General features: G+C 39.1%; 1 protein-coding gene across 1 annotated transcript in view; it reads left to right on the top strand.

Annotated features, from left to right (window-relative positions):
* Positions 1-6,478: 6,478 nt before the first annotated feature.
* Positions 6,479-24,813, top strand: part of SEMA5A (semaphorin 5A) — a 108,615-nt gene continuing 90,280 nt past the window's right edge. The window contains exons 1-3 of the mRNA XM_015827076.1: positions 6,479-6,609; positions 13,764-13,863; positions 21,761-21,806. Coding sequence (XP_015682562.1) covers positions 6,486-6,609; positions 13,764-13,863; positions 21,761-21,806 — 270 coding nt within the window. The 5' untranslated portion in view covers positions 6,479-6,485. The remainder of the gene's footprint in view (positions 6,610-13,763; positions 13,864-21,760; positions 21,807-24,813) is intronic.

Below are 24,813 nucleotides of genomic sequence, written 5' to 3'. Positions count from 1 at the left end.
TGCACCTGGAAGGAAACTGGAAGACAGTGCAACTCACACAACAGAGGTCTTACATGGGTAAATTTGGGGACACTTGTCACTGAGCACCACATTCTGCACCAGTTGTAGCTTCAGGATGGTTCTTCAATCCAAACAGGAGGTGATCAAAGCATGAGTGACTGTGAGCAAGGCTGCCAGGAAAGGGCACAATTGGCGCATCAGATGAATCTGTACAAGACTCTCCAACAGCCACCTGAAGCAGGAGAAATAAGAACCACCACTCCCAAATTGCATACCAACTTACTCCAGGGAGTATACCCTCGATCCGGAGCTAGAGGTGGAATGTTATATGGCCCCAAGTTGGGGCACAAACCCAGAGTCACTGTCTTGCCAGGGGTGAGTTGAAGTCAGCTCTTCCCCATCCAGACTTTTACAGCTTCCATGCACTTGGCCAGCCCTGCCACAGCGTTATCTGTCCTGCTAGGGATGGAGATATATAATTGGATATCATCAGCATATTGATGATACTGCACCCCCACACCAGTGGATGACTTCTTTCAGCTGTTTCATGTAGATGTTAAAAAGGAGAGAGGAAAACCTCAAGCACTAGGGCACCCCACAATATAGGGTCCCAAAACCTGACCCCTCCCCTTCCACTAACATTGACTGCTACAAGAGAAGAACCACTCCCGACCCCCAAGGCCAGTCCAGAAGGATGCCATGATCAATGGTATTGAAAGCCACTGAGTGGTCCAGGTGGGCCAGAATGGTTCACCACAAACACTGCAATATTCATCAATGTAACCAAAAATAAAAAAGCATTGTAACTAGCAGAGGGGAAAAGATCACAGATTTCAAGTTTTAAAGTCTAGTGCAGTGATGGCGAACCTTTTAGAGACCAAGTGCCCAAAAACTGGCCTCGCCCATGCTCCACCCCCTGCCCTGCCCCTGCCCTGCCCCCCATCCCCCACCCTGCCTGCCCACAGGACCACTCACCGCCTCGAGGGCCCGCCGCAGATCGCCCAGGCAGCCCAGCAGCGCTATGGCGGCCACACCCTCTGCCCATGCCCTGCAGCATCAACTGCATGATGGGGTGTGAGGGCAGAGTCTTGTCTACGCTGCCTGGCTGCCATGTCCTTGGCTGTGCTGCTCCGTGTGGGCCATGCTCGGGGGCGACTCTCCTTCGGGGGGCTGCTGGAGAGGAGGGGGTCGTGGGGGGAAGCAAGGCTGGGGCAACGGCATGTGTGCCCACAGAGAGGGCTCCGAGTGCTGCCTCTGGCACCCGTGCCATAGGTTTGCCACCACTAGTCTAGTGGAATAACTATGATTTAATTGTCTTCCTTTTTAGATACATTTTAAAAGAGGAATCATTTGGATATATGGCGGAATTCTGTTCCCAGAAAAGAGGCAGAGATTGAGGGAGACTCAGGATTTCTCATTCCAGCTGAGGGAATCAATACTATGGCAATTAAATGTTGGAGCAGCATTTGCTTCTTCCATCACTTCTGTCTTTTTAGTGGACTCTCTATCCAGTATTTATAGGACATGATTGGAAAAGTTCTTAAGTTAAAAAAAAAATCCAAAATTTGTGACACCAAAATGGTTAAAATCTTGACAGATGAAATGTAAGAGCAACCTCCCCCAAATAACAATATACAGTACTTATTTCACTTTTAATGCACTGTCAGTGTAATTGCTTTTTTAAAAAATTACATTTTGTAGGAGACAAAAAAAGCCTGAATGTGATTAATTGGTGAGTTCTTTATGTTGCTTTAGTGTTCCTGTACAACAGAACTGTAGTGCATTTGAAAGAAATAATTTTATACTTTTATTTTTACGCTGCAAAGAAAAAGATTTTTGATGCTTTGGGTTCCTAATCAATCACAGGTTACATCTTGGTAATGGGCTTAGCCCTAGATGGTCCTTTAATAAGATGGTCCTTTGAGACCTGTTAAAGAATATTGGAAAAGGTTAGAGTAGAGAACAGTCAGCTTCTTTTATGAGCTTGCTTGGAGGAGCTTGTCAGAATGGGCAGGAGCAAGGGTGAAATTTATGGACCATCCATTGACGCAAATGATATTAGTATGTTAAATGTCACTATACTTTATGGCACTAAACAGGCTGCAGTCTATACTGCTTTTCCACAGTTGACTCTACAAGTGGTGAAACTAAAAAACCTAGCATTTTCCTTCTATTTTTATTCTTTTGAAAACAGAACATTTAAATCACAGATGTCCAAACTATGATTTGTATTAGTTTACTCCCACCTTTTTCAAAGGAGAAAATTGGATAAATATTTCCAATTTAAATCTTGCTTGTTTTTGGCTGCATCTCATAAATATATGGGAAGCTTTTGGTTAAATAATTCTAAGAGGGAGCATTAACTTATTTATAACAAATTTGTATGCTGTCCAATTCCAAATAGCTTGGCATAGTTTACAGACATATAATACTAAAGCCATACAGTCATCAGCATAACATAATATTCTAAAATATTCTAAAAGCCCTTTTATGTGTTTTAACACATTTGTAAAGATATTTTTGCTTGTGAAAATGACAGTTGTAGAATTTAAAAAGCCTTCTTCAACCCGACATATCGAGTCATTTGTAGTCACTAGGTCTATACTGGGCAAAATGTTGATGACTTAAGTTCAGAAATACCACGTGTTTCAATCTGTTTCTATTGCAGGCTTGAGACTGAAAACAATGGTTTCAGTCTGTGGTTGAGAATGAGGCAGTGGGAATGTGTCTCTTTTTGTTTGAGCTCTTAGCAACTTTTGATATTATTAAATATAGTATTGTTTAGGTTCAGATGGAGAGTATGATGGTTTATTGTTTTTTGTTTTTCAGTCTTTCCTAAAGAATAGATTCAAAGTAGACTTTATCTCCTGAGCTTTGACTTATGAGATCCTCTCCCAGCTGTTTCTTTTAACCTCTTCATGAAACTACAAGAAGCAACTCTCCAGGGTTTTTAAATTCAGTGCCTACAGGGTAGTGATGATGGCTTAGCACCCTTTCTACCTCATTCTAAGGAGATATGGATTATTTGTTTCTGAATGCAGTAATTATATGGAATAATAGATTGAATCAAACTCAAAATTCCTTTAAGAGAACATATGATTGCAGGATAATTCTGTAACTTATCTTTGATGCGTTTGGATTGTTCACCTCTTAAAAGAATCGAATTTGCCATTGTACAGTTTTTATTATTTAGTTATAATTTATATGGTTGCTAGTCATTCTGTGTAGTTTTGAGCCAGAAAGATGAGGAGCAAAAGCTTTTATAAATAAAAGTAGCACATAGAATTAATGTAATAACAAAACTCCAGAGCTATCCAATTAAATGAATGAATTGAATTACAAGCCATGCATTAATGGATTACAATTTTAAAAAAACGTAGCTTTGACCTATTTCTCAATGTTCAATTAAGTTGTGTGGTCAACCTATGGTAACTATTGCATTTTCTCATCTACCATGATTACAATCCAGAGACAAAAAGGGAAATAAGAAACCTTTTATAAATTCATTAGTATTATTACTGTTGAAATTTGCACATTAAGGTTGGTGTTTTATCATTCCTATCATCAGTTGTAAAATATGAATGGTTTTAAAGTTCATTCATAATTCAATGGAGATGTCATTAAAATAATATGAGATTAAATAAATAACTATTCAACTCCTTTGTTTTGATTTATTTGTTTATAACCTGATCTTCCAAATTAATAGCTGGTAATTTGCCTGAGGCTCTTCATTCAGTTTTCATAACATGAGATATAAGCTCTGTGATGGTTCTTATATGAACAGTCATTTCATCTGCAGAAATAATACTAGGGAAAACAGCAGGAGTGGTAAGATGATATATAACCAAAGGAAACAGTTACTTAGAAAATTTGGGCATATGGGTTTGTACTCCATTTTTATCCATTTAAGAAAATCTATTATGAGGTAGTTTTTTAAAAAAGCAAATAAGTATGTTTTTGTAAATGTCACATTCTGAACTTTCTCAGTGGCCATAAGGCACAACTCTATGCTATTAGGGATCCTTTTTATTCAAAGGTCCACAAATTTCAGCTGCGTATTCTAACCAAACACTGTTTTTTCTCATAATGGGACAACTCACCATGGCCAACTTGCCATGGGACATCTTGCTGAGGGACAATTTAACAATTCAATTTTTAAAAATGAATTAAAAAAATAATTTTTGTCATTCACGTTTCATTTTGTCCCTTTTTTTGTATCCTTTCTTTAATGATTCTATTCCACCATTTCTTTGATATTAGTGTAAGACTTGTCCCACAGCAAGTTGTTGCATGATGAGTTGGCTGCAGCAAGCTGGCCGTGGTCAGCTGGCTGTGGTGAATTGGCCATGGCAAATTGTCATAGACCTGTTTTTTCTTGGGATACTTGCTCATCATTTCTCTGAAAAGAGGGCTGAGAACACAATTGGACATGATAAAGATTTTGGAGAAAGTACAAAGTAGCCTCTGCCTTGGTTCTTTCAAATTTCCCCAATGGCTGGTTATTTAAGAGCCACTTGTACCAGATTTGAAGGAAAGATTACTGAGTGACATATGATATGTCAGTTTATTACTAGGAATCAGTGAACTTAACAACCAGCAAAAACCATTTTATGATTGCCAATGCTGGCTGGCCAACTGTGGTTGTTAATCCCATACTTTTATTTGTCTAGGGTTGTTCTTTGACAAATCATTTTCTCCTGCTTTTTTAATGTTGTAAGATCATCAAGTACCACACATAATAATTTTTGCGTGTATTTTTCTTATCTGGGGGAAGATAACAAAGAGTTATATGAAGTCTAAACTCTGATTACCTTTGAAAATGCTCTGTTTATGACTTTGCCAAGAATTAATTGACAAAATATTGTTACTTTCAAATAATTTGTAGAATGAATGAGTTCATGTGAGTTAAAATCTGAATCGGTTTGAATTTTGAGATGGCATTCATGAAAGCATTTACCAAAAAAATATTTAATGTTCTCAGATTATTTACCTAGGATGTTATCGGAGTGATACTGTAATTGACTTTAGTAAGCTTTACTTTATGCCAGTTTATAGTTTTGAATTGGAGCAGCATCAGATGATAGCTGAATATCTGACAGTCATGTGGATTCACATGACTCTTGACACATAAGAATAACTTAAACAATACTTTTTCAACAAACATACAGTGAATTGATTTCTTTAAGCCTTGTAATTTTTTTCTGAACTGGTGGCTTTAAAATGTTTGTGTGTAATGATGAACAGCTCTACATTCATCTTGCGTAGGTGTCTGGGAAATGTTCTTAATATCTATGTAGCTTTAGAAGATGCAGTCCAGACCTGGTGAATCTCATTATAGTGCTTTCTAAACTAGAAAATAATTGAATAAGCTTTCTCACAACTGGACATTGTAAGAAAATGTTATTACCCAGAGAAATATATCTACCAGAAACTTTTAACAAACTTCCTACTAACTCCAAGGTCCTCTGAAGCATAGATCAAAAGCCATTGCTCATAGCAATTGTCCTTACTAGAAACTAAGCAAAATAAAGTATGTTGAATCATATCCTACCAAGAGTTAAAAACAAGTGTTGCTGTGGTGCAAATGGTAGAATTCTTTAATAGGTCTCATTTATTCTTATATCCCCCTTGGGCAATCTATATAAACTGGATGACAACAATGCCAGGTATCTAACAGAGATATATAAAATGACGTTCTCCCAAAGAAACTCTGAACAGAGCTTCATAGAATATTCATATCAAGCATGCGCTAGCCTAGAAATGCAGACCATTTGAAATGGATATTTTTGAAAAGAAAAATAATGATGATTTTAAAAATAAATGAAGGTGATTTAAAGAATATATGATGCTTTTGAAAATAAAACATTATGGATAAACCACAATTTTAACAATTTCTTTGTAAAAGAAATACTACGTAATGTTGCTTTTTTTAGCCTCATTTTCTGCTCCCAGCATTCCAGATAACATTAGTCTTTGTATTCCGAATATCTGGCAGTTCTGAAAACAAAATCCCATTTTACATAATACAGTTTAATATTATGCATTTCTATAAGATGCAAATACACTATCTCTTAATAGTTTAGCTCTGTCTGACTGGTAGCTTCTAAATAAAGACAGAATGGTATTATGGTCTTGGCAAAATAGTTGTTGAAATCATCATCAGAAAAAAGACAATAGTTAGTGACAAGTTTATATATGAGAGAGAAAGAGGCAGGAAATATTCTTTTATATATTATTATGCAACATACAACATTTTTATGTCATCAGAAGTGTTTATTGTTTATTGCTTGCTTGAATAAAATAATTGGGGTGCTTTAGAACAAAAATCTGGAAAATCAGATGTGTGCCAAGAATAAACAAGTTGGTAAGCCCTGATCCAATGGTAATTCTGGTGTTGTTACTTTTACATTTTGCAGACTGTTTTTGCATCTGAATACCTGAAGCATTTCTGATTAAGGGAGATGTGATTGGTGCACAGGATCAATATGCAAGACACTATTCTGACAGCAGTTTTGATGGTCACTAGTCTGGAAATAATATGTTTGGGAAGCCCAGCAATGGATGATTCCCAGTGCCAAAGGATTGAGCATCCTATTATTACAAGTGAAGGTAAGTAGCCAAGAAAGAGCTTTTCCAACTAATTTGGTAGGAAAGAAGATCAGATTTGGATCTTTATAGACCAAGACAAATGTCTGATCTTTTGTGCATCTTATTTATAGATATCTCATCCTGTTTAGAGGATTTGTACATAAAGGATAGGTGTCTGTGCAGAGCTCTGTTTATAATCCTCTAGATTAGAATTTATGGAATCGTCAATCAGCATTTATGGAATCATTTGGTAGAAGCCATTATCAAAATCTTTTAGTTTGCTTTTGACTGCCATAAGACTAATAGAGTTGCCCTTGAGCTAATAGTCATTCTATGTTAGCATTTTTTTATTTTTTATTTATTTTTCCACTCATCTTCAAAACTCCTTAGATTTGTTTTTCAGGACACCTTAACTTCTCTTCTTCTTTTGGCTTGGTAAAAGTTATGCAGCAAATATTTGTAAGTGCTGCTAGGTGTTGACCAGCAAGCTGATTGCTATGATCCACATTTGCATATGGATCTGGGGCAGTTTTAAGGGTGGCAAACTCTGAAGATATTGTAGGCCCCTTCTTTTTATCCAAGTCATTGATTTGTGTCTTCAAAATTGTCTAGCAGTGTTCTCCCTTTGAAATTCAATTTCTTTGTGTCCTGCCAAGAAGCCTACTGCACACTGATCAACACAGAATAAACAGTCTGTTAAAGGTTCAGTAGCCTATTAAGAATAAGCGGCCTATCCATCTGATTCCAGCCAGGACAAAAAGGAAATGGGATCCCTGTTCATAGTTCCAGTTCCAGGAGTCTTGAGTTCCTGTACATGGTGGTGTCCTTGAAGTACGCTAACTGTGGTTCTGTTTTGACTGTCCAATTCTTACCAGCTCAGTGATTTTGGATAATGAGAGTAGAGATGCATCTCTTTTAGATGTATCTTTGGACTGTCTTGTTATTCATCAAGACAATTGAAATCAAGGCGTTTCCCTTCAACTATCTTAGGATCACACAGCTTTGGTTACCTCATGCCCACTGCCCTTCCAAAGAGTGTCTGTCTCCATTTCAACCATTTCCATGCTGTCCTGTGATGGCTTATTAATCATCTTGGCAGCAAAATGTGTCTCAGTGCATTCTAGTTTTTCTCCCCAGTATCTCTCTGGATCGGTAGTGGAAACCTGCAGATTTTGCTATAAGTGGTCTAAATAGCCGTCTCCCTTTCCAATCTGTACTTCCTCCCAAAGAGCAGTGATAGCACCTGCAGCCTTCCTCTTCTGGTGAGTAATCCCCTACTGGAGGTATGCTGAGTGGCTATATGGGTTCACCTTAACCCAGGTATGTAGACTGTGAATTTGTAGATATTTCAAAAGATGCAACTTTTGGAAAAGCTGGTTATCATATGATGGCCAGAGCCTCTGTTTCCTATTCAACTTGCTAATCCACATGTGAATCACAGAGATAATGATAAAGAACTAATTACTATTTGAAACTATAGATAGGTTCTATTGCCAATTGGGACTTGGGTTTGCGGTTGCAAAGTGATGTGATCACATCACTTAGAGGTGGAAACCCTGGCTGTCTGGTTGCCATCACAACCCTGGGATTGTGTGAGATCCTAAGCAGGAAGAGGTGGGAGGGTGCCATGGGGCAGGGTCTATGGCACTCAATCCCTATCCCTGAGATTTGGTACTCCACAGCAGGCTCCTTGGGAGAAAAACCATGGAGTTGAGTACTCTCTTTCTAAATCTAACCTGTAACAGAAATGCCACTGTTGCATTTTCAAATTACTGTATTTGACAAAAATCTCTTTTTTTTGCTTAGTGATAGTTAGAAATAGTTTATATATTCTGTCAGACTAAGATTTGATTAAGGCAAATTTTAATGCATATTTCACGCTAATTAAGGAAAATATTCTTGTGGAGGAGGGTTGATTACCTGTCTAAGCTTATCTAATTTCTTTTATAACTTCTTTGGTAGTGTCCTCAGGAAAGATACTATATCATCTGAGAAGTGAAAGGCAAAGGAAGATAGCTAGAAGTACTTGGAGCAGCAAGTATTAGTGTGAGAGTGAACATCCAGAGCAAAAAAATGGAGCTTCGTATGGGTTGGAGTTGGGTTATGGTTTGGGACCAGTTATGAGGTTTACTTAAGTCTCTGTCTTTGGTTTTGACCGCCTCTCATTTTGTTTAGACTTCGGAGGCACCTGGTTAAGCCTTTTATTGTACAGGGCCTTCCTTTGTTTTTGTTTTTTCTCCTCTATTTGCTTAGACTGATAAAATATTTTTACACACACACACAGATACCCCACTGAAAATACCTCTTTTTGATCCTCAGGTTGTGGTGGTGGAGATTCGACTAACTATGTCGTATAATTTGAAAGTTGTCCAGAATAGTAATTTTTCTCTCTCCAAGCTTTCCAAATCAGTTTTTCTATTGTCCAAGGGATACATTTAATTAGTATCTTTCCACAGATCTTGTTTACACAAAAGATGAATTCTTCTCTCCAATATTCTTGCTTCTTCTATGTCATCAGCAAGTGCTTTTCTGTTGTTAACATTAAGTCTAGGGCAACAAATCCCCTTGTTTCTTCCTCCACTTTTCCAGAAATGAAATTGCAATCAAGGCAAGGAAATAATTTGTTCATAAATTTTGCTATTTTACAGCAAAATAGACAGTTAACTTCCCTCATCCATAGAAGCTCACTAGGTGAATTTGAGCTAATTACTATCTATCAACTGAAACTACCTCATAGATTCAGAATCATACCTCATTCCTGCTATAGAAAACTGAGGAAAGAAGTACTATGCTGGTTGAGCTGCTGGAGGATAGACAAGGTGATAGTCAATCAATCAAACAAACAGACGATATAAACAAGCTTTCCACTGTTGTTAAGGTTAAGGTTAGGGTTCAAGGAGATGGAAGTAAATGGAATATTTCAACTAAAATTCATCCATGCATAAGTCTTATCTTATGCTCCAGGAAAGTATCATCTATGTCGTCTGGTTGGATGGTTGGGTCAGTAGAAACTGCACAGGAGACCTCCAAGGGAGGTGAGGCTGCCTGGGAAGTTAGCAATGACAAGACAGTGGCCATCCACTTCTGTATTACTGCCAAAAAACCCTACACATTTATTTTCATGAAGTCACTGGGAATTGAGCATTACACAAAATGTACGCATGAGGAGCTTTTGGGTGCCTCCTGCTGACAGCAGTTTTTCTTGATGCCAATTCATTCCTCCGCTTACAGCAATTCTCCCCCAAAGACTTCTCCAAAAGCTGTTCATAAATTAGGGTAGTCTTCAGTGTAGCATTAAATATAGCACAGCAGGAAGGCAGTTATAAAAGAGACAACAGACACTCACACACCCACACGCATGCCCCCGGATACACACATCATGTTTATGTTAATATTTAAATTTCAGAGATTTCAATTTTAATCAAAATGTTACATATTTTTCAGTCACTGTTTGCAGTTTAACGTAGTGTACATTAATGAAAAAGAAGCCCAACACAGGTCGTGCTTGACTTACGATCACAATTGGGACTGGAACTTCAGTCACTAAGCAATGTAGTCCTTAAATGAGTCGCGCCTGATTTTACGATCTCTTTTTATTATGGTTGTTAAAGGAATGTGACTTCCCCCATTGGCCTTGCTTGTCGGAAGACCCCTGGGAAGGTTTTAAATAGAAATAGAAATCATACAACTAAAGCAGGGGTAGGCAACCTTGGCTCTTTTATGACTCATGAACTTCAACTCCCAGAATTCCTGAGCCAGCCATGCTGAGGGAAAAGGGAGAGGTTTCCAAGCTGAGCCATGTTGGCTCAGGAATTCTGGGAGTTGAAGTCCACGAGTCATAAAAGAGCCAAGGTTGCCTACCCCTGGACTAAAGGATTCTGCAACCATTCATTCATTCATTCATTCATTTTCATTCATTCATTTATTAACTCAAAGGGGCAAACATACTCCTTTCCTCTCCTGTTTTCCACACAACAACAACAACAATCCTGTGAGGTGGGTTGGTTTAAGCCAGTGTAACTAGCCCAAGATTATCCAGCTGATTTTCATGGCTAAGGTGGGAATAGAACTCAGAGTCTTCTGGTTTCTAGCCTGGTGCCTTAACCACTAGACCAAACTGGCTCTAAATACATACTGGTTGCCGAGCACCTGAGTTATGAGCACCTGAATGTGGGGACACTGCAATGGTAATAAATATGAGGACAGGTCCTAAGCCACTTTTGTCAGCTCTGTTGTGACTTCAAATGGTTGTTAAATGAACAGTCATAAGTCGAGGACTACATATAGTGGGACATTTTGAAAACCCATACAGAGTTGAACTCGAGATAATCTGGGACAGTTTCCAACCTGGGTGCCTCACGTTGTATGGGTTTTGAACAAAGGCTGAGAAATCAGTGTCACTCTGTGGCATAAATGTAGATTAATTGAAGGAGGACTCCTGGATCTGGAAACAGAACAATTTTGCCACATTTTTCAAAGACTCCTGGAATTACCCTGTTGACATATGGAAAGGGAAAGCATTTTGTTTCACTGCTCGTATGAAACTGTATTTTTGATTGAGCATGTAGACTAGTGAAGGTGACAAATATGTCACTTCACATTGAAGCTTTTGGGTAACTGGGGGAACATTCTGTTATGCTGGAAGGGAGTTGGCATATTTCAAAGTGTTAAGTGTTAAATGTTCCACTTCACGTCTCTTTCTTAGTGTAGCAGACCATTTGCTTTCAGTATCAAACCTGATTTGAAAAACAATAACTGATAAGGCAAGGAAATGGAATAGAAATGGAAATTGCAAGGAAATTTGTAGGTAAACAGCAGATTGGAAGGGCTGCATTCACACCCTGCGGTGTTACTTGTGTACCATATGTCTTTAAAGACTGTTTGGAAGCTGCACTTGGTGCAAAACACCACTTTATCTTCTCTCCAGGGTGGAAACCAAAATAAGGGAAGACAGTTTCTTAAGCACCAATAGCAAATAATTATTTATTGTCTAGAAACACATGTTTTGGACTGTTCCTTCATCAAGGGCATTCGACAAGAAACCCTTACAAACAGTTTGTGTGGTTTTATCCATGTAAAAACATCTGTGTCTAAAAGCAACGTGCAGTACATAATAAACATGTTAAATAACCAGATAGCCTCTTGTGGAGAGACAGGAATCTGAGCAACCCACTGCTGAAAAGTTACCAACCCACGAACTAAATAGAGCCTGTTAAGAGTAATTATCCAGAGTTTTGGGCTGGAGACCATTACTATCCTGACTTCTTAGGAGAAGTTGAGCTCATTCTGAATTTATATCCAATATAGCAACAAAGTACCGTATATGAAGATAGTAAACTGAGTTTGAATCATATCAAACAGTCCTGGTTGGGTGTGTTGTTCCCAATTGGACAGTTTGCCTATTAAATTAAGTGTATTTATTTTATTTAGATTTATTTATCATATTTAAAAACCACCTATCCCCCTCACAAACCTGCATTCTCTCTCTTATTAAATAGTATGGTATAGTATAGGGCGGGGCGGGGATTATCCTAAAATTATTAGCCTCACTGGCGTCCCAAATGGCCACGTTAAGCTGCACTGTTAGTTTCCAGTTTAGATTATGAATCTGAATATAAATAACCAGGGAGCAAGTTCTACAAAAATAGAAAGTTGATGAATAATTCTACAATTTCTTACATTGACTTTATCAAAGCTACAACTCTGTAGATAATTATAATGTACATTCAGGAGGCTATCTGGCTGCTTTAACATGCTTAATCTAGAGCAGGGGTCCCCAACCCCCAGGCTGCAGCCCACGTCTGGGCCTTGAGCCATTTGGAACCGGGCTGTGGAAGTGATGGGCGAGTGCACATCCTCACTTGCGCAAGCAGCGGGCGAGCATGCGCATGGTCCATTTGCACACACAGTGGGGACGTAAGCCCACTGTTCACACAAATGGAGCTGCACACACACGCGCATGCTTGCCCACAGCTCTTGCCCACAGCTCTCACAGAACCATCCCCTCTTCCCTTCCTTCCTGCCGATCCACAAAGCCAGAAAAGTTGGGGAACTTTGATCTAGAGGCTGCAGCTGGTCCAAAATATGATGGACAGGTGCTGAGTCTGTCATATCTGTGCCCTGCCTGCAAATAAACTTCTGAGCCAAAGCTGAGGATTGGCTTGAAGGCCTTGAAGAAGTAATTCCTGACAGGATACCTTCTTCATTACAGCCCTTGTTAGTTGCTAAGATCTGTGTGAGCAGAGAACTGCAGAGAAGCATCTGGTGATTGCCTTGGCAAGCCCTCCCTGTGGAATGTCTTCCCGGCTGACATCCAGGGAGTTTCTATATCTGAGGCATCTGTTGGAAACCTATCAGTTTACCACTGACTTCCCTTTATGAATGCCAGATGGGTCTTTCGATTTTGTCCCCCTGCCTTTTAATGAGCAAATGCTATATTGTTTTAAATCATTAGCTTTTAGTACTGCATTTTATTTTTTTGAAAATTGTTCTGAAATGCATTTCCACAGGAAATGATATAAAGATGAGTTTGGCAAATTCTCAGTATTCCAGATGTGTCTACCAACTCAAAAAAGTTGGGATTCCTGGCTTAGAACTTCCCTGTTTTCCAAGGGGGCTCTTCTGAAAATTCATCTAGTTTTGCAGGGCAGTTTATTGAGCAGACAAGAGGCAGCTTTCCCTAGCATCACTCTTGAGCTATGGAATGCGGAAGTGGAAATGTGTATGCTCCTAAGATGGTCAGAAGTATTTCGGATCCCTCATCACCTCTTTGCTGCTTGTCTTTTTTCAGTGCAAGTCTAAAAGTGCTGTTACCTATTTATTAAAGTTAACATTAATATTAATATTACTTAAAGAGTAATCTTGTTCTATAAAGCAGAGGATGGAGGGGGGGGGAGATTTACAAGATGGGTTGGAACATCTTATAATTTTCCCTAGGTCTTAATTCTGAGGCTGACAATATTTGCATTTATTAAGAGGCTCACAGAAAAGAAATAGGAAGGAAGACAAAGTCTGGGTCTACAGAAACCCAGAACAGAATAGAAGCCATTAGTCACTTCTTTTAATTTTACAGAACTGTTGGGACAATTGGTGTAGATAAAATGATTTGATAGCACCAAATGAAAATAAATGCTAATAGTATGAATATTATTACTATTTTCTTTCTGTTCTTGTAGAACTTGCGCCTTGGTTACATGTGTTCAGATCGAAAAGTGCTGTTGACTTCTCTCAAATAACATTTGATCCAAGACAAAAAGAACTGATTGTTGGGGCAAGGTGAGATGCTATTTTAAAAATGTACCTTTTATTTTTCAAATACGTGTGTGTTAAAATAAGTGGCTTATATTTCTCTGTTATCCTATGTTTTTAAGGCATGGGTAAGCAAGCTGGCAATTTCCTGAGGTTTTGGGGTTTAAGTTCCCATCAGCCCTGTGTGGTTGTTACCCAAAATTGGGGGGGGGGATTAGATGAATTAAATTAGATGTATTAAAAATTGTGACTCTTTTTATTTATGATTTTCTACCCTTGATATATGACAAAGGTCCCTTTCCAATTTTAGTATGCAAATTCAGGCATTTCTCTGAATACATAAAGGATGAGCTTGCACGTGCTGCGTCATCTCTGTGATTCTTTTTGTCTTTTATTACAATGGTGTAAATTGCATTATAGATTGCATTATTTCAGTGTAGTTTTCAATGCATTGTTTATATAATGTGATTAAAATGGTTAACACACTATTTGAAAAGGTAGGGGGTGGTGCGATGGCTCGGCAGTTAAAGACGCTGAGCTCGTCAGCTGCGCAATGGGGCGAGCTCCCGTTATTTGCCCCAGCTCCTGCCCACCTAGCAGTCCGAAAGCAGGCAAATAAGAATAAATAGGTACCACTTCAGGGGGAAGGTAACAGCATTCTGTATGCCTTGAGGTATAGTCATGCTGGCCACATCACCACAGAAACGTCTTCGGCGATGCTGGCTCCCTCAGCAAAGAAACGGGGATAAGCTCCGCCTCCTAGAGTCGGACACTACTGGACAGGGGAAACCTTTATCTTTTGTTACCTATTTGAAAAGGTTACAGTATTGAAAAAGGAAGGAGAAAGGTAAAATTCTTTACTAACTCTCAGGAAGTTAAGAAAGTAATTTTGAAAGTTTCATTTCCCTCTTGCCTTCCTGACTTTCAATGCTTGAAAATAATTGCAGGCTTCAGGGTGAGCTTAGAAAAATAACTGCTTTAGAAAGTCAATAGAATCTAGTTTTCTTAGAAATGTTTAGAACTTTAGGCAAAGCTATACAATCAGGTGAATCATATGAGGTAGTTCTGGCTAGAATATGTCCATTCTGGCTGGTAGCACTGAGTAACAAGTTTGAATGTTCCCTTGCCCCCTCCCAAATAATCAGCTTAGCTTGAATATGTGGCACCTTTTATTACTTTAGCTGAGAATAGTTTCTGCTGACTTAGTAGCTTTCAGAAAATATTTTATAAAGGAAAATTATGAAGCATCTCATTTTATTTTAAAGCAGGGGTGTCCAATCTTCGCAACTTTAAGACTTGTGGATTTTAACTCCCAGAATTCTCCAGCCATCCATGCTGGCTGGGGAATTCTGGGAGTTGAAGTCCATAAGTCTTAAAGTTGCCAAGGTTGGGCACCCCGAGTTAAAGTGAGGACAGATATGCCAGTTTAGAAAGATTCACATCATCTTCAGTGAGTACCAGCGTGCCTACCTCTACTCAGGTGATTAGTGGAAACCAGACATATCAGGTTTGAACTTAGTTATAAAGTACACACCAGTGCTCTCAAAATAGTTTTAAAATTGTATTTTAAAAGTTTGCAGTACTTTTAAATTAAGTGGACATGAATGTGGATTATAAAATGTACTACTGATCTGAAGCAAGGGATGAGGGATCAGAATAATGGCTCAGTTAGTATTCTCCTGCTAGTATTTCAACACATATAGCAGTGATGGCGAACTTTTTAGAGCCCGAGTGCCCAAACTGCAACCCAAAACCCACTTATTTATCGCCGGGTGCCGGGTGGGCATGGCCCATTGGGTGGTCATGGCTGTGGTCGTGGCAGACTGGGTGGGTGTGGCCAAGGTGGGCATGGTCACCTCGATGTTGCTCATGGGGAGGAACGCCTGTGGGGGCCGGCCAGAGTTAGGGGAGATCCAGGGGGTCTCTGGCAGGTGGGCGGTGGGCAGGAGGCTTGTCCTGCGGGGTGAGGCGGGGCAAGGTGAGGCAGGGTGGGGGTGCCAATGCCATGGGGCAAGGCGAGGCAGGGGCTGGGGCAGCTGCTGCCTGTCACCATTGGCCCCCGCACACAGAGGCCAGCGAGCGCATGGGGGCTGACAGTGTCCATCAGCAACCACAGCCTGCCGGCCCCTCAATCGGTGCATTCTGGGGGTCCACAGCCCACCACCAGCAGTTCAGAGAAGCCGCCTCTGAGCTGGACAGCCGGCCAACAGCTGAAAAGGCGACGCAGTGGGTCGTGCCCAGGAAAAGGAGAGCATGCGAGGCTAGGATGGATGGGATGGGGGGGAGGGAAACCAGCCATGCTGGGATGCATCCAGCCACGTGGGAGGTCGGCGAGTTAGCAGGCAGCTGGTTGAAGAGGGATGGTTGCCATCTCTGGGGCATGGCACGTGTGCCCACAGAGAGGGCTCTGAGTGTCGCCTCTGGCACGTGTGCCATAGGTTCGCCACCACTGACATATAGTAACTTGCATTGTGAAGCTGGCTAAAATGGTAGAAAAACCTACCAGGATTGTGCAAGTTCTTTTTTTTATTATTTTTCTTCTCCCTCTTTCTAAACTGGCAATTTCTGTTAGGGATGAATTCTGCCATTCTGCTCTAAATCTTAGGTTCTTGCTAGGTTTAATCAACCCAGCAAATGAAAGCTGCAAATAGTAACAGAGCTACCTAAATCTGCATGGAAGAATCTTAATTTATGATTCAGTTCATCCGGATGTTAGCATGCTGGTTTCCCCCTCTTATTATCCTAGCTTTGATTTGAACTGTCTTCAAATTCTACCTGTTGTCCTAGAGGTTTCAGGTCAAACTAAATTTTAATAATAGTGCTTTCAGGAAGTGGCTTTGGCTTCAAGATGATTGAAGGTTTGTTTTGCTAGTTGGTTGATTTCTTTCTTTTTTGCAAAAAAACCCAAGAGTTTTTACAGACAAACAAACAAACAAACAACCAAAGACAAGAGTTTCCCTGAAATGTTTTGATTTAAATAGAGTTTCAGGCATTGTCAACAATAGCATGGACAGACCAAAAGCCTTAATTGCCTATGTTAAAATTGTAGCTCTAATGAAAATTTCACGTCATCTGAGAGACATTACAGATAGACCTCAATTTACAACCTCAACTGAGCCTGGCAATCTTGGTCATAAATTGTATTGTTTGTAAAGTGAGTTATCCTGTGACTGTCCTGATTTTACAACCTTTTTTGTGGCAGTGATTTGGCAAACATGGCAGTTGTAAGGGAAATGTGTCAGTTCTTAAGCAAACTCATTGTTTGCTCTGGGGCGTTTTTGCTGGAAACCAGAAGTAAATATTGGTTTTCCTCAGAAATTTTGGAAATTATGGTCCTAGGACTGTGGGATGCTGCAAATGGCCAGAAATGTGGGCCAGTCGCTGAGTGCCCAAAATGGGGGCATCGCATTATAACTGTGAAAGGTCACTAAGTGACCTTGTTGTAAGTCAAGGACTACCTGTACAGTTATGAAGGAAGACAGCAGAGGGAATTACTTTTTAGTCTAGTCCTGTTTTCAAATGCAACCTCACTTTTAAAATACACCAAGAAAGAATTAGTTTAAACTTGTAAGCAAAAAATAATAATAATACAACGATCAATCTATATAGTCAGTACAGTCATAAAAATGTCTAACTTTATCCCAGTAAATAGCCCAAAGCCCCCATGAGAAATTGGGGGATGAGCAGAGACTGTTTTGCTGTTAATGTAAGAAAACCGTATGTTTTGACTTTCTAATGGCAAAAACATCTATAGATCTGCTTTTTTTTGACAGCTGTCTCCCAGCAACCCCTGTTAAAGGAAGCCAGAAACAGCTCTTGCAGACTGCTGGATATCTCCTCTTTCAAGCTTCCTGAACGGGCGGTGAACCTGCCTGCCCTGATCCTCTTTTAATCCTACTTGGCTCACTCATCTATTCCCTCTCTGTTTGACTTTGGCTTTAGCCCAATAGCGTTAGCTCTACTGCCCTGGCTGGCGACCTATACACAAATCAAAACCGTCCAAAATAACAGGCTATAAAAATGATTCTTTTGAAATAAGTGTTAAAGCCAAATGCTCACAGTATAAAATTGGACACATTTGCAGCGGTAAATGGTAGGATATCAATGCTTGTAATAAATACTGCTACATATTTTCTCACTTCCTTAAACAGTGGCAAGTTTCAAGAGCAATTCTGTTGAAAATTTAAATGCTTTACTTAGCCTCTTTCATATGTAACCATAGAAGGAAGAGTATTACTGGGCTTCCCGCTGAATTTGGGATTATTGTGTGTCTCTTGAAAAGGTGAGATCAGAAATGCCGTTGAATGATGAATGTCCAGCATGAGTTTGCGTTGTAGTTTTAACACATGACAGATGTATTATCCTTGGAGAAAGAGTGCATTTGAAACAGAAACCAGAGTTTTTATTCCAAGTTATGTTGGACATGAAACTGGTCTTCAGCTGGATATGTCTAGAGTGGTTTGAGGGAAAGAAAAGGTGAAGATTGGGAAGACAATTTTTGAGACTGAGCAGTGAAGAGAAAAAGTGCCTTTCTTCTCTGACTTTGTAATATTTTCTCAGGTGCAAAACTACTGCAAGAAAAAAAAATCTAAGTAAGATTTTCAAATTGAAATTAAATTTTCCTATTCGCAATTTTATAAAGAGTCTTTGTTCTGTGCAGTTTAGGTGTGAGCATTTGATGTTCTGTAGGACAAATGAATCTTTTCAAAGGGGGGATTGATCTGGCTCTTAGTTTCTAACTCAGGCAGGGAAAAAGGTCTCAGAAGGGAAGAATCCACTCAAAGAGGAAGGCTAACTCCATATTTTCTGCTCCCAACCCCATTCTGTCAGCCTTGTAAGCTCATTGTTGGTTAGGGGTACAGAACATTATTTTTTGAATCAAATCAGTAGACTAGAAATATATTTCAGAGAGAAAGTTACCATTCTGTCCTCTTCCATTTTGAAGTGTCTAAGCAGGGGTAGAAAATATGCAAGACCCAACAGTCCCTCCTAGTCTTTGAAAAGAGGCTGGATGGTCACCTATCAGAGATTCTTTAATCAATGGATTCTACACTGAGCAGAGGGATGGACTAGATGATCTCTAAGTCACCTTTTGAAATTGATAATTATCTGATGCCTGTCTTAAGAAAATGTTGAAATGCCTGAATAAGAAAATGCTTAACTAACTGGACTAAATTAACTTGAACCAAGCTAAACCATCCATGTACAATGATTTTTCATGCTTGCTGTCCCATAGATTGTACCTAATAAAAGGAAGTATTAAATGAATTTTAAATGCTCTAACACTATGGTAGTTGTATCACAATCTAGGAGCCACACGTGATTGTATAAATAATGCAACTTTACATTGAACTGGGACATAGATACTTTTAGCCAGCTTCTTTGTTTTCTCCAATTGACAAAAAGGGCCTATCACATTAGTTCCTGAAAAAGAATCATAGCTGTGTGGTGAAACCTATCATCTGCATGCAAAGAGTCAGACTGAGGCTGGCTATTTGCACTTAGGAGAGCAGGTGGCTGGTAATGAGAAATACCCCTGCTGCCAATCATAGTAAGACATGGCAAGGACAGAAGGGCCAATAGTTTCATTTGGTGGAAGGCAGCTTTCTAGGTATCTGACTATGTACACCTGGAAATGCTGAAAATTGAAATGCATTGGAGCACATGCATTCATCACTTAAATGTAAATCTACCAATGAAAACATACTTATCATTAAAAAATGTTAAATGTAGACTTTTAATTGAAACATTAGATCTCTCCTTAATGTTTGGTTTCGTCACATTTCAGTGTTCTGTATATGTTAGTAGATAAAAGTAGAAGCCTATATAGGTATAGTTCTATAGAATTACACACTCAAAGGGAAAGCTCAAATTAAAATCTGACTTTGTAGAAAATAATACTCCAGAGCCATCTTAATTTAGGGTTTTCCTGTCATTATACATTTTGTACAACTGCTATCTGATTTCATCCATATACTGTGTTTCCACCCTTACATTCTATGTCAACATTCTCATATCCCTATTGTTCTTAGCTCTATCTTTTCCTGTATTGACTATTTTTTAAGCTCTGAAACGTTCTTACTTGCTCAGGTCCTCAGCTCTTGCTGCCAAACACAGTCCACTTACATGTGGAAACGTATTCTACTCCCTCTCTAAGGACTTGCAGCATCTGAGCTTTTCCTCTCCCCTCTTGTCACATCCCCCCCACCCCTCCCAGTCCTTTCTTCCTGGAACTGGCTTGTGCACCTCTGCGCTGTTGCGCTCAGAGTGGATGGTCATTTTTGCAGATGTTAGTTGGGCTCCCCCCTGTGGGTCTGGCTATTGGGCAGCTATTCCAAGGAATGCCATTCCTTGTGATATCCTGGGACCCCAGCAGAATTGAAACTCCAGATCTCAGGAGAGAAGAAAAGGGCTTGCATATTTGAGGCATCCTTTCACACCAGGCTGCCTTTTAGTGGCTGCCATTTCCATGTGCAGCTAAGTCCTGTGCATTCCAGTCTAACAGTGTTATTAGCAGAAACCTTGGAGCTGAAGAATATTTGCGCATGTCTTCCTTCCCATTCTGTTCTCCTTTGACTTTGTATTGCCTCTTTTCCTGTGGCTGCAATCTCTAAATTGAGATTTAGGGTACTTGAACAAAGGGTGGAGCAGAGACTGACTTCTGTTTTAAGTAACTATTCTTCACCTCATGTTGTAAATGAGGGCAGAGGGCAAATTTGTACCAGGCTTTTCAGTGCCATAACATGAGTAATAATAATGAAAATGTTTATAGAATGGCTCTTTTTCAATCCTATTTGCAATTAAAATGTGGATGAATTGTCTGGAGTTCTCTTCCTCTCCACTACCCCAGAACTGAGTAATAAAAGCAAAAACAAAATTCAATCATTTTGTTGGTGAATTTTCTGCTCAAAATCTTGCAGAGCTTTGGAGACTGGGTGTAGCCCATGTTCCACAGCATCCCCACTGTTATACTTTGTTATATATTAAGGGTGTGGGGGTTTCCACAGTCAGCCAACCAGTCACTTTGTTTCAGTCTTCTATAAATGATGGCTTAGGAAAGGAGAGGAACAAAACAAAATAAATGGAAAAGCAAAAAAAAAAAAGCACTATCTCTTTACATTGTAAGATTAGGACCTACAGTGAATTAATTTCTAATACAATTGGTGTGTGTTTTCTAGAAAGCCAAGCTCATTCTTTGAATTAATATGGTTATGGAGAATTGCAGGAGAAGAAAAAAAAGTGGAGGTGGGGAATGGAGTGAACCGTCAAGGAATTTATTTTTAAATCTGCATTCCTACAAAACTGTGATGATCTGCAGGTTGTTGGATTTTTAGAAAAAGCAACCTGAAATAACAGCATGACTTACTTACATCTCCCACATTGCTGTGATGAAATTGGCTCTGGGTATGTCCTCATTATATTAATGCAAATGAGAAAATACCCGTGATCTTTCAAACTTTGCCTCCTTCCTTTAGAATGTAATGGTGTATCTCACTAGCATCTGTAAAAAGTACAATAAGTACTGAACTGCAGCAATCTTTACCAGTAAAATGAGAGTTGTATTAGGGAGGGAGGGAAGGAAGGAAGGAATCCAGAGTAGGCTCTGTACTCGAAAAAATATGGGGCTCCTAGTCTGATGCTTTCATCGCTGGGAATAACAAGATAGGGGTTGGTCCATTCATAATACTAACTTTCTTTTTTGCAAATGAGCCTCAGGTATTGAGGCAACATGTAGAGGGGTGAAACTTGATGGCTCTGTGGGATTGTTAGCAAACAACAAACCAGAATTCTCTAGAAAATTGTCTTAGTTTTTTCTGCCAGTCAAACTATTCTGTAGAGGGCTTAAGTTTCAGAACCAAGAATATCTTTATTTTTTATAATCTGCATAGTTTGAATAACTGCTATTTTCTCTTTTTCACTCTAGAAATTACTTGTTCAGGCTGCATAGTGAGGATCTTTCTCTAATCCAGGTAAGCTTACCTATATGGTAATTTTAAAAAGTACAATTTTCATATTTTTAATTTCATCTTTATTTATCAAGTCAGTTAAAATTTCAGCATATGATTTGACTTATGATGTATATTGGGGTGGACAACTAGGGCTACTTTAATGACCTGTGGACTTCAACTCCCAGAATTCCTGAGCCAGCCATGGCTCAGTTCAGGAATAAAGAATTTGCAATTCTGTTCCTGTTTCTTCTTAGTTTGATTCCTCTCCATGTAAATCGATTTTTATTTTATGATAGAGAAGCTATTTTAGGATAGAGAGGCTACAGCAACAGTCATATATAGCATGGAATTGGTATAGCTCAGAAAGCATAAAGGTAGTAAGAACAGATTCAGTTTCCCTTCCAATTTCATTCTATTGAAAAATGAGGGGGAAAAGCCTAAATTTGAGTTATTTCCTTACCAGGTAATGAGGAAGCAGGCCTCCATTTTTTGTAATCCTACTCCAGAATTTGAGATTGACAAAGATTCATTTTCTCATTATCACCACAATTCCAAATGATCCAGAATGGATTGGGCCAATTTATGGAAGCATTGATTTGACCCTTGAAGTGCATAGTGTAGCCTTTGCATAGTCCCAATGATAATTTAAATGAAATTGCAGCAAATCTCACCATGTTGGAAAGGCTGTAACTAGACAAGCAGTGTAACACTTTGTCTGCTCTCCAAGAGTAAAGTGTTAATGCATAATTTCAAGGTCTCTGCTCTCTTTTCTTCTATATCGTTATATTTACTTTAGATTCAGATGGGCAGCCCCTTAAATAGATGGGTATCTTCTTTTCCACGTAAACCCAGCATTTTATTCATTCATTCTTCTTTCAAACTATGGGAGGCATGATGTTATGTTGAATATAATGGAGTAAGTGGATTGAGAGTGATTGATCTGTCCTTATCTGCTTACTCCATAAAATGCCAAACTAGACTATGGGTTTGTCTTAGTTTGCTAGTGGCCTCAACTTCAGACAATATAACAGTTACTCTGGATGGAATTGAATTTGCAGTATTTCTAATATTGTGATTATATAATCTTCTGTTAAAGTTTAGTATTATAGCTGTTTTCCTCTGCAGGGCCGGGGGACTGATATACACAAAAATGGCAGAGTCTCAGTTGCACTATTGTGGCCACATTGTTCACTTTTGTTGACTACAGCCTTGCAAGGTTCATTTGATAGTTCACTTCATGAGTTGTCCATGCCTTGATTGGTTGTTTAGAGCTTTCGTGCAAGGGGTATTACAGAAAAATTTGGATTTGCCAGTATGGGGAATCAGTTTTGACAAAGCCAATGTAAGTGTCAGGTGCCAGGGAAATCAGGAGATTCAGGTAGTTCAAATGAATATAAAGATTTATTGCAAGCTTAAGCTCTCTACAAGAATATGAACTACTAATGGTCAAGGTGAATGAGCGGGGAGTTAAGAATAGAAAGGAATTCAAGGTGGGCTGGACTTAGTTCTTGTGTGGGCGTGTAGGGGCTCATGATTGATGATGCGTTTGACCCCTCCCTCAGGTTCAGCCTGGTCATCTCTTACAATAAGCTCCATCATGAATTCTCTTGCCATTCCTACTTTTCTTCTTTAAATCTACCTTCAAACATAGTTATCTTGATTGACTCATAACTAATCAAAGTATCATAAGGTTAGTGTTCTTGTGGCAACAAACTGTAATCGTGTTAACAAACTGTAAGAGTCTGCACTTTGTATTTTCATTGTAGAAATTGGATATTAGTTGTACAGACAAAAATCTCCCTCTGGATTTAATGTGTCATTGAATTATGTTTACCTTCGGTCTTTAAAGATGCCTTTGTATGCACGTGCAACACCTGCTTACATATGCATCCAAGGACAAAACCAATGAATAAGCCCCTTCATTACAAAGAAAGTTTTGTCTCTGGGCATGCTTTTGTTTGCACTGCAAAGGTAGCTGCCGTTGTATATGATGAATGAGTGGAATTCTGATGTGCCTCACATCAATAGAATAAGTTAGTCATTGTTAGCTTAAAACCTATTGATTTTAACAGAACTCAAACATAACATTCTGGGTGGTGGCAAGTATGTCCAAAGCAGCTGCCTGTGCTTAAATTCCCACGTTGAAAAAAAAAAAGAGGGCGGAGTCTACTGTTATGCACAAGGTTTATGAAGCAAATGCTTAGGGCTACATTTAATAAAACAAATATTTTCATTGCATTTTTCAGAATTCCCTATGTTCTATAAATATTTGACAGTATAAACTCAAATGAAGTTTGGTCTAGTCCGCAGAGTTAGGCAACCTTGGCATGGCTGGCTCAGGAATTCTGGGAGTTGAAGTCCACGAGTCATAAAAGAGCCAAGGTTGCCTACCCCTGTTCTAGAGGTTAAGGTACCAGGCTAGAGACTGAGAGACCGTGAAATCTAGTTCTGCCTTAGACAGGAAAGTAGGCTAGGCGACTTTGGGCCAGTCACACTCTCCCAGCCCAGCCCACTTCAGTGGGTTGTTTTTGTGGGGAAAATAGGAGGAGAAAGGAGTATTATGCATGTGTGCTGCCTTGACTTATTTATAAAAAAAATAAAGATGGGGTAAAAATAAATACATAATATAATAGCAATGCTAAGTGGAAATGCATAAAATTGCATTATAAATATGTACATGTTTAGGGAAACCGGGATTCAATCATGACTCCCTGCAACATGGACATTTTTGGTGTATTTCCTATGATACACATTAATGACCAACTTTGATGGACCCTGTGGCTTTCACTTTCAAAAACAGAGTGTATGTGAAAGGTGAGAAGTAATTGGATTACTCCCTGAATCATATTTCATGATATGATAGTTAAAAACTGGATATTTTAATTTTAAGTCAGAATTTCACATTGGATGTAATATTTATTAAAAATTGGATTGTGAATTAACTGGAGTTTAATTTTTCTTATATGCTTGGAAGACACTTGGTCATGTCAGAACAGCCCATTTTGAAGTTAAGTTGAAATTGCCTCAA

Source organism: Protobothrops mucrosquamatus, unplaced genomic scaffold (genome assembly GCF_001527695.2).
Source record: "Protobothrops mucrosquamatus isolate PMUCROS unplaced genomic scaffold, P.Mucros_1.0 scaffold_213, whole genome shotgun sequence".
Lineage (NCBI taxonomy): Eukaryota > Metazoa > Chordata > Lepidosauria > Squamata > Viperidae > Protobothrops > Protobothrops mucrosquamatus.
Note: the sequence above shows the minus strand (reverse complement) of the source record. Positions and strands in the feature narration are given on the sequence as shown.